This window comes from Palaemon carinicauda, chromosome 15 (genome assembly GCF_036898095.1).
Source record: "Palaemon carinicauda isolate YSFRI2023 chromosome 15, ASM3689809v2, whole genome shotgun sequence".
In the NCBI taxonomy this organism is placed as follows: Eukaryota; Metazoa; Arthropoda; class Malacostraca; order Decapoda; family Palaemonidae; genus Palaemon; species Palaemon carinicauda.
In genome coordinates, this window is record NC_090739.1 from 29928486 (window position 1) to 29944995 (window position 16510).

The window sequence follows — 16510 nt, forward strand, 5'->3', positions numbered from 1 at the left end:
TCTTTTTCCAAAACAGACCGGTTTTATCACAATTGAAAACTTGCTGTTCTACGTAGCCTTCATCCTCCACGATCTTTACAAACTTCTTAACAAAATCGTTAGCAGCCTTGGTGTCCGAACTTGAAGCCCCTCCGTGCCGAACAACTGAATGAATCCCAGTCCGTCTCTTAAATTTCTCAAACCAACCGCGAGACGCCATGAATTCCTCCATTGTAGGATCGGATGTACTCTCCCCCGCATCACCCCCAGAGCCCGCTACCTTCAAGTCACAATAGATAGCGCTGGCCTTCTCACAAATGATTGTTTCAGTGATCGTATCGCCAACAATCTCTTTGTCCTTTATCCATATCAACAAAAGGCGTTCCATCTCTTCCACGGTAGGGCTACATTGTTTTGAAATAATGGTGATCCCCTTCGATGGTTTGACTGCTTTAATGGCTGCCTTCTGTTTGATGATCGTCGAGATCGTAGACATATTCCGGCCATATTGTTTAGCCAGATCACTCACACGCACACCGCGCTCGTTTTTTTCTATAACTTCTTGCTTCAATTCTAATGAAAGCATTGCTGCCTCCCTTTTCTCACCACTACTACTACGTATACCAAAACTAAACTTCTTAAGACCCATGATTATACGTAAAATCAAAACGGAAATGTGAGAAAAGGAAGATAATAAGCACTGTTAATAATGGACCGAACAGAGGACAACCACACGATGCGCACGAGAACAGAGAACTGACCGACGCGACGCTCAGTGGCGTCCCTCCGACCGATGTGCTGCCGTCTACCGGCGTAAACAAGAAACTACGACCAAAGTTTCGAGAAAATTCTACGCGTATGATCTACGTCGGATGCTGGAGCATGACTTCGGGTGTCAAGACGAAAATTTGATAGAATTTTACTTCGGGTGTTGGAACAATTGTATGTAAAGGCAATCATATGTAGATGTTCCACTATATTAACCACTTATACTGGAGAAAAGGAAAAAGAGAGTCTGGTCACCACATCTAAAAGTACCTTACCTGTAAAGTTCGTATTCTTTCCCTTAATCTCTGCGTAAGTCTAGTGCTAGCCCCAGAGTCAGATAAACTTAAAGAACTATCTTCCTTTCCTTCTTCTAGTAACCTGCAATAACAAAAGGACAATACAGTATATGCATATAAAACTAAAACAGAAGAATTCTACTGTATGTAATGACACTGTTAATAACTGCAGTGCCTTGCTGGAAATATAGTTTACTTACAGACTTCACACTGAGTAAAATCAGATATTATTAACTGCATGCAATGCAAATATGACAAATTTTGAAGTAATTTGAATTTTTCCTAGCATACAGACCTGGAGCTATTTATAGGGGTATTACCTTTGGCATAGGTGAACACAAGCCAAGATGATTTTAGTAAGGAATAACTACCTCGTCCGCTAGTTAGCGGGCGGGGGTAGGGTAGACTAGCTACCCCGCTCACTCACACCTCTTGGCTGAGTAACCATTTTGCTTTCTGGCAGGACTTCTTGAGGGACAGGGTGGCGGGCCAATTTGAATAAGTAGCTAGGAAAGTTACAAATTACTTCCAAATTTGTCATTTGTTCCAGCGCAAATACAAACCCTTCCCTATTTATAGGGGTGACTCACTCTTAGTAGGGAGGAAGTCCTTATCAACTAGCCTTGGTCATGACCCGGGGTTCTCTCTATTTCAATCTGTGATCAACTGTAGTGGGAACCCTACCCTCGCTAAAATTAAGTGCTGATATAAGGCAATGCACTGATAGTGACCTGCAGAAGCTTGTGTGAGTGCAACTAACAGTGTGGCTTGTCTGTAACATAGGAACGCAAGTACAAGACCTAGAGTTCTTAAGACTTACCCAATACCCTCACTCAAAGATGTATTAAGGATGTAACAAAGTATTATTCTATACAGTACTTAGGAGGCACAAGGGAAATGAGTCTAGTGAGGTGAGGTCAGCTGTGCTGAGGCTTGCAGATGTTTTCCCCAGAGGGGGAGAAGACGAAAGGAAGAAAGGAGCCAGTCATTCTTACTCATTCACCCCACACTGACTCAGGTAACCTCAGCCCTGAACCCTCTGCTACTTGTCCATCAATGAGCTTGAGGTGTCCAGACCATTTGTTGTGCGGCCACCACAGGACCAATGGAAAAGGTCTCCCTGTTCCTAAGGGTTACGTCTTGCAGGTAATGGGCGATGAAGGTCGTTTGACACTTCCACACGCACGCTTGCAGTACCTGCGTCAAAGAGTAGTTTTTCCTGAACGACAAGGAGGTTGCAATGCTCTTGACATCATGAGCTCTGGGTTGTTTGGAAGGAGGAGGGTCTCGATTGAGTTCTCTCTCAATTACCTTCCTAATCCATGAGGAAATGGTATTTCTTGTGACCCTCCTCTTGACCTTCCCTGTGCTAATGAAAAGTTCTTCCACATGGGGTTGAGCTGCTGCTGTTCTTTTCAGGTAACACCTCAGAATCCTTACTGGGCAAAGTAACAGTTGGTCTGGATCTTCGGTTACAGAACGAAGACTCTCTATCCAGAATGGGCTGAACCTAGAATCCAGCACACCCGGATTTTGAGTCTTAGCAATGAGCTCAGGGACGTAGCTGAGAATTATTTCTCCCCATCTCCTAGAGTGAGAGACGTCAGAAGATAGACCATGTAGTTCGCTAACTCTCTTGGCCGAAGCCAAAGCGAGTAGGAACACCGTCTTCCACATCAGGTGACGATCTGAAACCTGAAGTTATGGTTCGTATGGGGGCCCCTTCGTGGAATGAGTTCTCTCAGAATCTCCACGAAGAGTTGCAGGAGGTCCAGGAACCACTCTGCATGATGCCATAGTGGAGCTATTAGAGTCATTTGTAGACTGTTGCTTACTCTGACCTGGGTGAGGACTTTTTCATCAAACAGAACGGGGAAACGCGTACACGTCCTGGTTTACCCACCTTTGTTGGAAAGCATCTTGCCAAAGAGCTTAGGGATCCAGGACTGGGGAGCAGTATAATGGGAGCCTGAAGTTCAGAGCCATTGCGAACAGATCCAAAGTCAGGACTTTGTTGGCTACTAGAGGATTCAAAGACCACTCGGAGTCCACTATCTGATTCGCTCTGCTCAGATCGTCTACCAGCACATTCCGGAAGCAAGCTGATATGGTCACCGAGTTGTCTTCTGCCCATCTGAGCATCTCTACTGCTAGATGACAACAGCTGCCATGAAAAGGCACCACCTTGTTTATTTAGGTAAGCAACTATTGTGGTATTGTCGCTAATCAATACCACAGAGTGCCCCGCCAGGAACTGGTAGAACTGTTGGAGGACAAGAAAGGCTGCCCTCATCTCCAAGAGATTTATGTGCTGGTACCTTTCTGATTCGGACCATTGGCCGGAGATGGGGTGCAGCAGGTGGGCCCCCCACCCTTTTTTTGATGCATCTGAAAAAAGCATCAACTGAAAAAAGCATCAACTCCGTGGGAGGAACAGGAAGATCAACCCTTTTGCAGAGGTTTGGATCTGCCAGCCACCATCTGAGGTCCCAAAGTTCCTCTTGTCCTAAACGGACGAGACAATTCCTGGGATCGGTGGACTGATTCCATTGGGATTTCAGACGCCACTGGAGGGATCTCCTCCTGAGGCGACCATTGGGAACTAATCTGACACGAGAGGAGAGGTGACCAAGCAAGCGAAGCCAGCTCTGCGCTGGGAGCTCTTCTCGCCTGAGGAAGATCTGTGCTACCTCCCTCAGCCTCTGAATCCTTTCATCTGATGGGAAAGCTTTGTGCCTTATGGTGTCTATTCACATGCCCAGGTGTACCAGTTCTTGAGAAAAAAAACAAGTGAGACTTCGAGGTTTACCATGATTCCCATATCTTGGCAAAACCTTAGAAACTCATCTCGGTGGCAAAGAAGGACCGCCTCTGAGTCTGCCAGAATCAGCCAGTTGTCCAAGTATCTTAGGAGACGGATGCCGACTCTGTGGGCCCAAGATGACACAAGGCCGAACACTCTCGTGAAGACCTGAAGTGCTGAAGAAAGACCAAAGCACAGCACCTTTAACTGGCAATGCTACTGGTCCAGCATGAATCTTAAGATACTTCCTGGAAGACGGATTAATTGGGATCTGGAAATATGCATCCTTTAAATCTAGAGTGCACAAGAAGTCATGCGGTCTCACTGCTTGTCTGACCGTGTCGGTTTGTTCAACAAACCTGTTCAGAGCTGAGAGGTTGATGACTGGTCTTCAGCCTTCAGATGCCTTCTTCACAGGAAAGAGTCGACTGTAGGAGCCTGGGGACCTCTAAAGGGCCTCTTGGAGAGCGCCCTTCTCCAACATGGTCTGGACTTCTGCCTGAAGGGCAAACTCTTGTGTGGATCCCTTCATATAGGAGTTCGATGGAAGAGGCACTTGTGTCAGTGGAGGGAGAGAGAGAGTGAATGGGATATGATAACATGAACGAATCACTTTGATTGTCCAGGATTCAGCCCCGTGATGAAGCCACCTCTGACAGCAGCTCTGTAGGCATCTCCCCACAGCTGGTCGTATGGGATGAATGCCCGTCCTAGTGGGATCGGTCTAAGCCAGATCCCCTCTACCCTTTGCCTCCACGAAAGGACTTTTTACCTTGAAAGGCCTGTTTAGACACCTTATGATCCTGTTGTTTTGGATCTCTAGCCCTTTCATTTGTAGTTTAAGATATGGTTTCCTATGTGGCTGAGAAGTGTAAGGCCTACTTGTTAAGACCTGGATAAGGGAGTCCTGGCTGGACTTCCTCCACTTCTCTGCCACTCGCTCGACATCATCAGGATTAAAGAGAGCTACCTTCGAAAGAAGCATTCCTGAGTCTCGACACATCAGCCTGAGGGATTTGTCTAGGGAACCTTCCTATGACGGCATCCCTCCTCTTCAAGATGGTGTTAGCCCAGAGGTTCACCACTTGATGGGAGAGGAACTCGATGGCCCGAGTACCAGACAATAGGAAAGTCTCCATAGACTTCCTAGTGGACTCCTGAGACCAATCCTGGGACTGGATAAGTTTTTCTAAAGAACCCAACCCGAAGTCAAGCCACAAAGTAGCCTGCATGGCATACATAGCGAGTTTCTCCTGACTGAGTATCTCGGAGGCCGAGAACGAGACAGGCAGTCCTGTAAGCTTCTCAAAGAGCGTGCCCCTCGAGAGAGCCTCTATAAAGTGGTCGAGAGGCAGGGTACGGAGAGACTTCCCGAGGATCTCGTAATACCTCCTCTGAAACACATAGATAGGAGGGAGGAGCTTGGAGGATGAACTAGCATGGAGGAAAGAGGATGAACCAGTTGCCGGGGAAACTGCCTTCTGCTTGGCACTCCTTAATCCCTTTGACCAGGGCAGAGATGTACTGGCCTTCAAGGGTCTCTGGGTGCCATAAAATTGGTCCAGGACTGTATCCTTACCCTCAAGAAGAGATGCCGATGAATCTGGCAGCCCATTGATGGAGCGGATGCAGGCTAACACCTGCCAGAGGGTGTGTTCCGACTCCATCTGTTCATCCTCCGTTAGTCTAGGGCTAGCAGCAGCTGGCAAAGCGTTGTCCTTTGGATCACATAGTCCTTCCACGTCCGAGCTCTCACCATAGGAGCCAGGAGTGGGCCCAAGTCATCGTCAGGATAAGCCGGAGACAGGGCAACTTCCAGGCATGTGCTCGCTTCCCTCTGCCTCTCTGGTTGAGGCAGGGGAAGTCTGGCCGAGGATTTAGGGATTGTAAATAAATCCTTAAGTTCTCTGCGCTGAGGCAGAAGTTCCTCCATCAGCTTAGGTCCTACGGACTCAGCTGTTGCGTGGGACGGATGAGGATCCGCAGGAAGAGGAACCACGTCGCACTGGGTCGGACGGCACGCCTCCTTAGGCACTATCTCAACCACAGAGGGACGGAGTGAGTCCCTGTAGGCAATTCCGATGTCCTCCTTGAGGGGAGAGGGACGTATCCTCTTCCTCTTCCCTTTTGGTTTGGCCTGTGGAATCTTGAACTGCAGGGGGTTACCCTGCAGTTCTGGAGCGTTCTCTTCCCGTGCCCTTTTGCGAGGAGAGATGAGCTTCTCCTTGTGAGGGGCAACCGCCGGGGCAGAACCCTCGCAACGCCTCCTAGGGTCAGATAGAACAGAGGCACTAGGGATGAGAGGCGGCAACAGAGGAATGCTAGGGGTGCCTCCTATGGACTGGGAACGGGGGCTAACCCCCGTCACCGCTTGCTGCATCACGTTGGTCGAAGGCTCCTAATGTGCTGAAAGGGAGGTCCTTAAGATGGCACGGATCCCTGGGCTTCGAATCTCTGTAGGAACCTTAGCCCTCTTACCAGTAGGCATCTTATCTATAGACAAAACCGGTGCAGGCCTCCCCATAGGGAGAGGGTATGGGCGCTGTCAAGTGGGCTATGGCTGTCCCTAGGTTGGTGGAAGCCCACGAGACTGGAGAGATTGGTGGGAATCTCTCCTAGCGGGAAGTTTATCCCGAGGAGGGAAATGAGAGCCCACAGGCTCAGCGTATCCAAGGTTACATGATCCTGAGGGATCAGCGTAACGGGAAACCCAAGTTTCTCTATCACAAGAGCCTGAAGGCTTAACGTGACGAGAGGCACGAGAGCCCAAGGGCTCAACGATACCAGGGTTGCGAGATCCCAAGGGCTCAACGATACCAGGGTTGCGAGATCCCAAGGGAACTGCGCAACAGGAGACCGAACCGAAGGTTCAAAGTGACAGATAGTACGAGAGCCCAAAGGCTCAACGCAACAGGAACCCAAAGTTTCGATGTCATGAGAACCCGAAAGTTCCAAGCTACGGAGGCCCGAAAGGTCCCACAGAACCACGAGAGCCTGAACGCTCAACATGGCGAGAGCCGAAGGCTCGTGATCACGCTAGCCCGAAGGATGATAGTCAAGAGACCCCGAAGGGTCAGCATGACCAGAACCCACAGGTTATAAAAGAGGTTTCCTCACAGCCCTAGGAGGAAAACGTTCAGGATGAAGAGGGGTCACAAATCCCTCCACCCTATGAACCTCCGAAGAAGAACGCAAAGCCAATTCCACCCGAGGGGGAGGCTGCTCCAGCTTAAGAGCCACCTCCCCCGAAGGCAAGGATTGTTCACCCAAAGGTGAACTTCGCTTAAGGCAGTGCTCTACCTACGCCCCAGGAGTTGAAGCGTAAGCGTAATGGGGCCGCCGATGCCCAGTGGCGGCTTTCTCTCGCGAACGAGAGACGTGTTCCAACAAAGGGGAAACCTGCCTCGCAATAAGCTCTGCCACTGCCCCTGGTGGATCAGCAACATCCTCAGCGTCGGTCACAGACTCAAGGTCTGACCAACGGGCTGCAACGCCTGGGCACACAGGTGGAGGATCAATCTCCGCGGAGGAAGGAGAAGAACACCTTTTCTCCGCTCCCAATTGAAGGAGTTCAAACAGAACCTCCTTCGAAAGGGGACCATTGACGCCTAGCGATGGCCAAATGGACAAGATATCAGTAAACGAGTAGGTGCTCCCTGAGGGAAGGGACGGAGCCGACTTGCTAGGGGAGTCAACGCCGTCTCCTAACCCACAGGGTTGACTCCGATTAACCAGGCCTGTGCTGCTACTCGGCCGTTCCCCGGAAGGGACCGGCGGAGGAGCAGCTTCAGAAAGAGGATGAAGGGTAAAAGCAGCCCGTGATTTCTTTGACTTCAAGGATGACCCCAAGGGTGAAGAATGGTGCTTAGCCTTCTTCTTCTTCCGGTGCTGGAACCTCTCCCACTGGGAGGCAGACCATTCCTGCCCTGAAACTAATCACAGGTGTCGTCCCCAGAACACTGGTGGCCCCGGCAAGCGAGACACAGCAGGAGAGGGTCCGTCTCAATGGACGACATAAAGGTATCGCAAGAGCGGCCCTTGGGACCAGGACAAGTATGCATATTGGGACTCAAGCCACATGCACAATCTGCAAAGAGAAAAAGAGAAAGGATTAATCAAGGCAAGTCAAATGCGGGAGAGAGCAACAGTATGTCCGCACTCTACCGAGCCAAAATGCAAAGTGGTTACTCAGCTGAGGTGTGAGTGAGCGGGATGGCCAGTTGAGTAAGCGGGATAGCCAGTCTACCCCATCCCCACCTGTTAACTAACTGATGGGGTAGTTATCACTCACTAAAATTATCTAGGCTCATCTTTCAGCTACGCCGAAAGTAATACCCCTATAAATAGGTACAAATTTAGATTTAAAAATTTATAGACAAAACATAGCACTAATATGTTACTTTATCTATAAGTTGCCCTTTGCCCTCATATAAGTACTGTATTATTTACTGTACAGTTATAAACAAAGTATTTAGTTCATGATATAGGTTACTGGTAATTTAGTTATTTTTTCATATACTGTTCTACAATATTATATAAATGAAAATAAAACCTTTTTAATTAAATTTAAGGTACACGGTACATGCCGCTCATTGAGAGTCCACATTTATGGAACATATTGCAGTTAACTAGTTCAAACTGATCCTAGTCTGGGGAAAGATGTGTAAAGGAAAGCCAAGAACCAATAGATCTGTACTGTATGTATGCGTAAGAATAATATTCACTTTTTGCCATTCTTTTTATTCAGAGTTTTACTGATGACCAACTTCATGGATCAACCGACGTATAAGATTTTTTGTCAAACAGGTACCCATTGACTTAACTGTTATTCGTTACTACATGTTTCACAGTGAATTTAGTAAAAATAAGAAAATTAATAGGAATCAGAATGTCCAACAGTTTTAATTTGCTAGAATGAGTTAACTGATATATTTATAAACACTTCATAAATCATTATCAAAATTTCCAAATAGTAGTATCCCATTCTTATCCTTATTATCCAAAGCATATACTGTAAATGTAGTAAATTCCAGAAAAAAGGCTTACTTGAATTTCTTTTGAAGGTCTTCCTTTTCTGCAGAAACTTTCAAGAATTGCTCCTTGGTACTATGAACTTGATCACTCAAGTTTCTAGATACACCCATAACTTCTTCTAGCCTTGCTGCCAGGCAGTCATTTTCATTTACTAGTGATGATATTCGTTCTCGTAAAACTTGTTTTTCAGCTTCTGTACAAAAGAAGAAACTTGGTTAACAAAAATTAGCCTCTGAAAACTAAATATAGTCATTTCTGCAGCATTTCTACAATATATTCTTAAAACTACAATTTCATCCTGTTGTTAACAAATGAAGTGTTTAGGACCTGCAATCTGCAACTATATTTCACAAAATCCAAATCTAATCTAAATTCTTAAAATAATATCCAGAGACTAATGAACCTTTTTAGCCACTCCTTACAAACATCCATATCCTCTTAGTTAAGGTTTATATTAGAGAAAAACATGCATTAAAAATTACGAATGGAATGGATGAAAATGTATCTGTACTATTAATTTGAAAGTTTCTTTAAAAGATCGTGACAAAAAAATAAAAATAAAATAATACTTTTTTCCCTTCAAAGGAGAAACACTCAATAATAAAAATATTTGTCACAATGTTAAACATGCAAAAATTATACACAAAGAAAAATAGAATTTTACTAAAATTTCTTATTTCCATACTCATCTGATGTTCATGTCGCTTCTTATCTAGAACTCCGGTTTAATCAAAACTTACCAGTAAAATTTAATTTTAAAAAATATCCCATTTTTTTCACTTCAACAAATACTGCCATGCCCAAGCCCTTAACACACAAATAAGAGCCCTATACCGGTAAGAAGTAGGGAGCCCAGGGTGCAGCGTTAGTTAGTATAGTCTTCAGTTTTGACGTCAACATTATCCCTCCTCTGTATACTATGACTAAGTAGGGAGGAGAGTGGGATGTATTGGAACACCAGGCTAGTATAGAAATAAGAAATTTTACTATAAAATTCGTTATTTCCATGAATCTCTCCTGACGTTCACATTGTTGACTCCAACACTGTTGGAGGTGGAGCAAAATTGAAGGAAAGAGGGATAAATTACAGTACAAATAATGCATTGAGATTAAGGGTTACTAACTTACTTTGATAAACCATTTTTAACCACACTTTGCAATACGCAAATCCAGGTTGTTTAAGTAACTAAAAATAGAGTACTGTACTGAAGATTTCTTTTTCAAAATAAACTTTTGCATACTCCGACTTGGTACATCATTAAGCCAGTGCTAAAACTTTTCTAAAGAAAGATTTCTACAAAATATCAGGGAAGCAGCTGTGCTCCTAATTTCATGACCTTTACTCTAAAGCACTCTATGATTTTGGTCCTTATTCTTTATGGCCTTTGTGACCAAATTTTTAACAAGGGATGCAAGAGCATTTTTGGTTACAGGGAAATAGGGACCCCCAGCCCACAGAACAAATTAGGGACACTGCCTACTTTTTGGCACCTCCTGTGGGATATAAATGTCTATGTAAGGGTACTTCCTGAAAGATGTAACGGTAGAGGGATACTTATGCATTTAATTAGAAAATTAACCTCTATTAACTATAATTCCTAACTAAATACAGATAATCCAATATAATATCTAAGACTTTTTTTCTTGTTTACAGACTGATTTGTGATGGTAATATAAATATGAGCTTAAAAAATTACCATACTAAAGTAAACCCATGATGAATTAAACGCAGCGCCTGTTTGCGAACAAAAACACAGTCACTAGAGTGAATACGTAATGTAACTTACGAGCTGAGCCGATACCACACCATAAAAAATAATTAAAGAGCTTCTACAATATGAAACACCATTTCCCGGATTAAAATAATATTGTTTAAAAACACTCACTTTACCAAGAGATGGGATATAAGGATCCAGCTACCAAACGCTGTCTTCTCCCTCACAATCTAGATGTCATATAGAGCGACAAGTCTTGCGAAAATGTAAATCCAGTGAATCCAGTATAATATTTATATTTATGTCTATTTTTACAGCCAGACCCATAAATTTGATAAAAAGATGAGAGTAATAAATTACCATACTAACCTAAAGGTATAGCCAGTCAGCGAACCAACTGAACAAGGAAAAATGAGCTTACCCTTCGCAAAGGGGATCTCTGAAACATTGCCTTCTTAGCCCCGAGAAACTCAGACGATTGTGGCATAGTCAGTCAGCGAACCAACTGAACAAGAAAAATGAGCTCACCCTTCGCAAAGGGGATGACGTTTGTGGCACGATAGGCAGGAGCCCCCCAAAAAATGCCAACTCTAGGTTAGGCTAACCGAAACTGATAGGAACTCACAAAAAGACTAAAATAATAAATTGTAATGGAATTATATATAAAATTGAGTCCTTAGCATCGTAATGCTAAACCAAAACTAGCTAACGTGAAACTTACCCAAAAATTTAATTAAACACGACAAATAAGAGGCCATCAGGGACTAAGCCCAACGCCATGCTAGCAGGACTCGAAGCGCTCAGGCTTCCTTAAACCAAATGCTAAAAACTAAGTCCCCAAAGGAAGCTAAAATCAAAATTAGCAAAAAAAAAACCCAAGAAGAGGTGGATACTCAACTTTTGCAAAAAAGAGGAAGCCAATTCACAAAACTAATCATCAAAGTTAGCGAAAAAAACGCCCCCAAAAATCAACCGAACTGTAGCCATCAGCTGTGTTCGAAGGAATGAAAAGCAGGAACGTATAGGGGCACTAGAAGGTGATAGGAGGTGTAGTGGCTCCTTACTTATCCTTCCCCTCAGTGGATTAGACTGGGTAAGGTCTGTTTGGGGTGCAGATTATCTATGGTTATCTTAGGATACGTCCCTGATTATACACGATATCTTCGGATAGTTATTTCCATGGGTTGGAACCCCGTGATACCTGACGGTAATTCTCTTGTAATATCAATTGCAGAAATATTATACTGTAAAAGTTGCCAGAAGGAGCTTCCATCAGGACGACATGGCTCGAGCCCAATAATAGATTTTTCCTATGTCAAAATCCCTTTTATGAGAACCTGAATCTCAAGTATTTTTTCTGAATCCAAAACGACAATTCTTTGAATGAATCCATAACAAAGTTAAGCTGAAGAGTGTGGTTGGAAGAAGTAACTTTTTCAAATTGGGTGGGATAAGATACTTCCGAACTTACCTTAAACAATCCCTTAGGATATATCTCAGCAATAAGGGAAAAAGGTGATACTGTACTTCCTCACTTCTCTCATCTAACTCTGAGTTTCCTTTTCCTCATTTTCCTGTCATGCTGGAGAATACTAATAAACATCGGCCCATTTCTCAGTTTGTTTACCCTTCGAAAAGAGAATAGCAACAGGAATGCAAAGACGTATTTGATTTGGATTTACTAGTGCCTATATTAACCAGGTTAACGTTACATAAGACAAGCTACTGGCCGAGCTTGCAAGCAAATGGCACATACTGTCATCTGAAACGTGACAAAAACAATGCAAGTAAATTGACACAGTACTTTGTTCACCTTTTATAATTTAAGGGAATCATATACCACACCATTTACATAGTAAATGATATGAGAAAGGTGACAAGCACTTACATTAGCGAATGGAAGGATATAAGATCAAGACAACTTTTTTAGTTTTCTGACTCATATTCTAGTTTAGTCTTATAGAGCTAACCAGAATTGTGGTATTGCAAGGATTTAGCTGCAGAAGGAGCTTAAGTATGTAAAGATTTTGAGGCTCTGTGTGGGGCGTTTGAATCTGAGAAGCACAACATACATTTAGAACTCTTACTGAATTAAACACTATTAATATTAGAATGATTAGGGGGGTTGGGTTAGCTTTGGCAAGACTGAGGATCATGATCTCCCAAAAATACTTCCCTTGCATATTCCCAACAATAAATTGTTAACTAAAGTAGGGAAGGACATCTTGAAAAGGATTATGTAAACAGTCTGAGAGCGTGCGATCGTCATCAGTCGACAACTATAACTGAAAACTATGCCAACTAACACAACAACCTGGGTTCCCTACCACTTACTGCTAGAAGGTTCAATATTTTTATTAAGGGCAGGTATTTGTTGAAAGAAAAAAAGTGGAAAATGACAAATTTGTAGATAATTTGTATTTTTCCTAACAATACAAACCTTCAGCTATTCATTAGGGGTTATTACTTTTCACAAAGCTGAAAGGATTAGCCATAAAAATTTTATCGAGAGTTAACTACCCATTCTGCTAGCTAGCGGGGGTTGGGGGGGGTTAGCTTTGCTACTGCTCCCACTCACACTGGTGATTTAGCTCACTTTGCTTGGAGGTAGGACTTCTAGGGGGATAGGGCTGGCGGGTAAGTTTATATAAATAGCTAAAGGTGTGTATCGTTAAGAAAAATACAAATTATCTACGAATTTGTCATTTGTTCCGTAACTGGAATACAAACATACGCTATTAATTAGGGGTAACTCACCCATTAGTAGGGTGGACGTCCCTGCCAAACTGGCTTTTGGCTTTAGCGAGGGCTCCTTATTTTGAATAGGTTTGTATGAAAAATAAGGAGTCCCTGGACCTTGCTAAACCTTGCTACGTAAGGTCAGCAGCCTACACAAGCTGTGTGTTGAGATGTTTAGAAGTGTAAAAGTTATTTCAAACCTTTGAAGGAAAAACTGTTGTAACCAGGACTTTCCCAATACCACCTTGCCAGGGTATGGGGATGCAACAGTATTAGCTTAAAACTAGGAACACAAGGAAGCATGGTTTACCTGCAGTGGTTCGAGGTCAGCTTATCCAAAGAACCCAGGATGCCCAGGATGCTGCTTTCCCCAAGAGAGGGGAGGTTGAAGAAAAGAATAAGAGTCAGCCAAACCTTTTCATTCACACAGACTAACACCGGGTAACAGTGCCCTCAACCTTCTGCTACTTGTCCAATAAGGAGCTTGAGGTATTATACCAGCTGTTGTGCAGCCACCACAGGGCCGATAAAGAACGTATCAAGCCTCCTGTGTGTCACGTCTTGCAGGTAGTGGGCTGTGAACGTATTCTGATGTTTCCACACCCCAGCCTGTAAAACCTGTCACAGAGAAGTTTCTCTTGAATGCCAGAGATATAGCTACGCCCCTGACATCGTGGGCTCTGGGGCGACGTGAAAGAGGAGGGTCGGGATTCAGGGAATGGTCTATGACCTTGCAAATCCAGGCAGAGATGGTGTTCTCAGTGACACTCCTCTTGTTTCTCCCTGTGTTCATTAAAAGTACATACACACGGGGACAGGCTGCAGCTGTTCTCTTCAGGTACAGCCTTAAACTCCTCACTGAACAAAGTAAGAGATAATCAGGGTCATCAGTTACAGAGCGAAGACTCAAAATCTGGAAGGAGTCGAATCGGGGAACCGCTACTCCCGGATTCTGAGTCTTGGCTACAAACTCAGGGACGAAGCCGAACGTTATCTCACCCCATCCCGTTGAATAGCCAATGTCGTATGAGAGATCATAAAGTTCAATAACTTGCTTGGCTGAAGCCAAAGCTAGTAGGAACACCATCTTCCAAGTGAGGTGGAGATCTGTTGCCTTGCATAATGGTTCATAAGGAGGACTTTTTAGAGACCTGAGAACTCAAACCACATTCCATAAGGGAGATCTCACTTCAGTCTGAGGACAGTAAGTTCGTAACTCCGCATAAGTAAAGAACGTTCTAGAAATGAGGAAATATCCATTCCGTTGAGTCTAAAGGCAAGGCTTAAGGCTGGGCGATAGCTTTTAACCTCTGGGACTGAAAGGCGTATTTCTTCATGCAAATACATGAAGAACTCTGCTATTACTGGAATAGTGGCATTGAGAAGAGAAATATCCCTTCCACAACACCAACCACATTAGACTTTCCACTTTGCCTGGTAGACTGCTGCTAATGATTTCTGCAGGTATCAAGACATCCTGTTCGCAACTTGTTGCGAAAATCCTGTCTGAGTGAGGAGATGCTGGATTGTCTCCAGGCGGGAAGTTGTAGCGAAGCTACGGCTTTGTGGAAGATGTTGGCATGTGTATGGAATTCTCTTGAATACTCCGTCAGGAGTTGCAGAAGGTCCGGAAATCATTCTGCACGATGCCATAGCGGAACTATGAGAGTCATTGAGAGGTTGACCGATGTTCTATTCTGGCCATGATGAGTTACCCTCCTCATCAGATAGAACGGGGGAAAGGCGTAAATGTCAATGTTATCCCACCGATGTTGGAATGCATCTTGCCAGAGAGCCTTGGGGTCTGGGACTGGGGAGCAATACAACAGGAGCCTGAAGTTCAGGGCCGTTGCGAAGAGATCCACAGTCGGAGAACCCCACAAAATAAGGACTTTGTTGGCTACTAGATGATCCAAAGACCACTTGGTACTCACCATCTGAGATGCTCTGCTCAGGTTGTCGGCGAGCACATTCCTCTTACCTGGAATGAATAGTGCCGATGGTGGTATCGAGTGAATCTCGGCCCATCTCAGTATCTCTACTGCTAGATGGGATAGGGGCTGCAAAAACGTACCTCCTTGTTTGATAATGTAAGCCACTATGTTGTCGCTCATCACCACCAATGAGTGGCCCGCCAGGAACTGGTGGAACTGTTGAAGGGCCAGAAAGACAGCCCTCATCTCTAAGAGATTTATGTGGAGGTACTCTTCTGACTCTGACCAGAGGCCAGAGGTCGTGCGGTGCAGCACGTGAGCCCCCATCCTTTTTTTTGAAGCATCTGAGAACAGCATCAAATCTGGGGGGGAGGACGAGAAGATCCATTTCCTTATGTTGGTTCTCGTCTGACACCCATCATTCGAGGTCCATCTGTTCCACTGATATCCGGGGAGTCGAAGACCTGATTCCACCGGGAATCGAGTCGCCACTGGAGAGATCACATCCTGAGGCAACCAATGGGAACTAGACGGGCCAGAGATGAAAGGTATACGAGAAGACGTAGCTAATTCTGGTCTGGAAGTTCTTCCCGTCTGAGAAAGGGTCTTGCGACCTTTCTCAGCCTCATTATCCTGTCGTCTGATGGGAAGGCTTTAGGAAGATTGGTGGCTATTGTCATGCCTACGTATACCAGTCTCTGTGTAGGAAGCAGGGCAGACTTCTCGAGGTTTACCATGATCCCCAGATCTTGGCAAAGCCTCAGAAATTTGTCTTGATGTTTAAGAAGGGTCGACACCGAGTCCGCTAGGATTAGCCAGTCGTCCAGATAATGGAGGAGACGGATCCCAATCCTGTATGCCCGAAATGATACTAGGGTGAACACTCTGGTGAAGACTTGAGGTTCTGTGGAAAAAACGAAGCACAGCACCTTGAACTGGTATTTCCTGTTGTCTAGGCTGAATCTTAAGTACTTTCTTAAAGACGGATGGATTGGGATCTAGAAGTACGTATCCTTTAGGTCCAGAGTGCACATTTAGTTCCGTGGTCTTACAGCTTGCTTGTCTGACTGTGCCTGCCGTCTCCATGCTGAACGGAGTTTGCTTGACAAACTTGTTCAGAGCTGAGAGGTCAATGACAGGTCTCCAGCCTCCAGATGCCTTTTTCACAAGAAAGAGTCGACTGAAGAAGCCTGGGGGCTCAACGAGGAACTCTTGGAGAGCGCCCTTCTTCGACAGGGTCTG

The 16510-nt window shown here is 44.8% G+C and overlaps 1 protein-coding gene across 4 annotated transcripts in view; it reads right to left on the reverse strand.

The window, feature by feature from the left end:
* Window positions 1-16510, reverse strand: part of LOC137654540 (putative leucine-rich repeat-containing protein DDB_G0290503) — a 206194-nt gene that overhangs the window by 125820 nt on the left and 63864 nt on the right. For all 4 annotated transcript variants that reach the window (XM_068388261.1, XM_068388262.1, XM_068388263.1 and 1 more), the window contains 2 exons: window positions 8893-9073; window positions 1023-1125 (listed from right to left, as the gene is read on the reverse strand). In XM_068388261.1, coding sequence (XP_068244362.1) covers window positions 1023-1125; window positions 8893-9073 — 284 coding nt within the window. The remainder of the gene's footprint in view (window positions 1-1022; window positions 1126-8892; window positions 9074-16510) is intronic.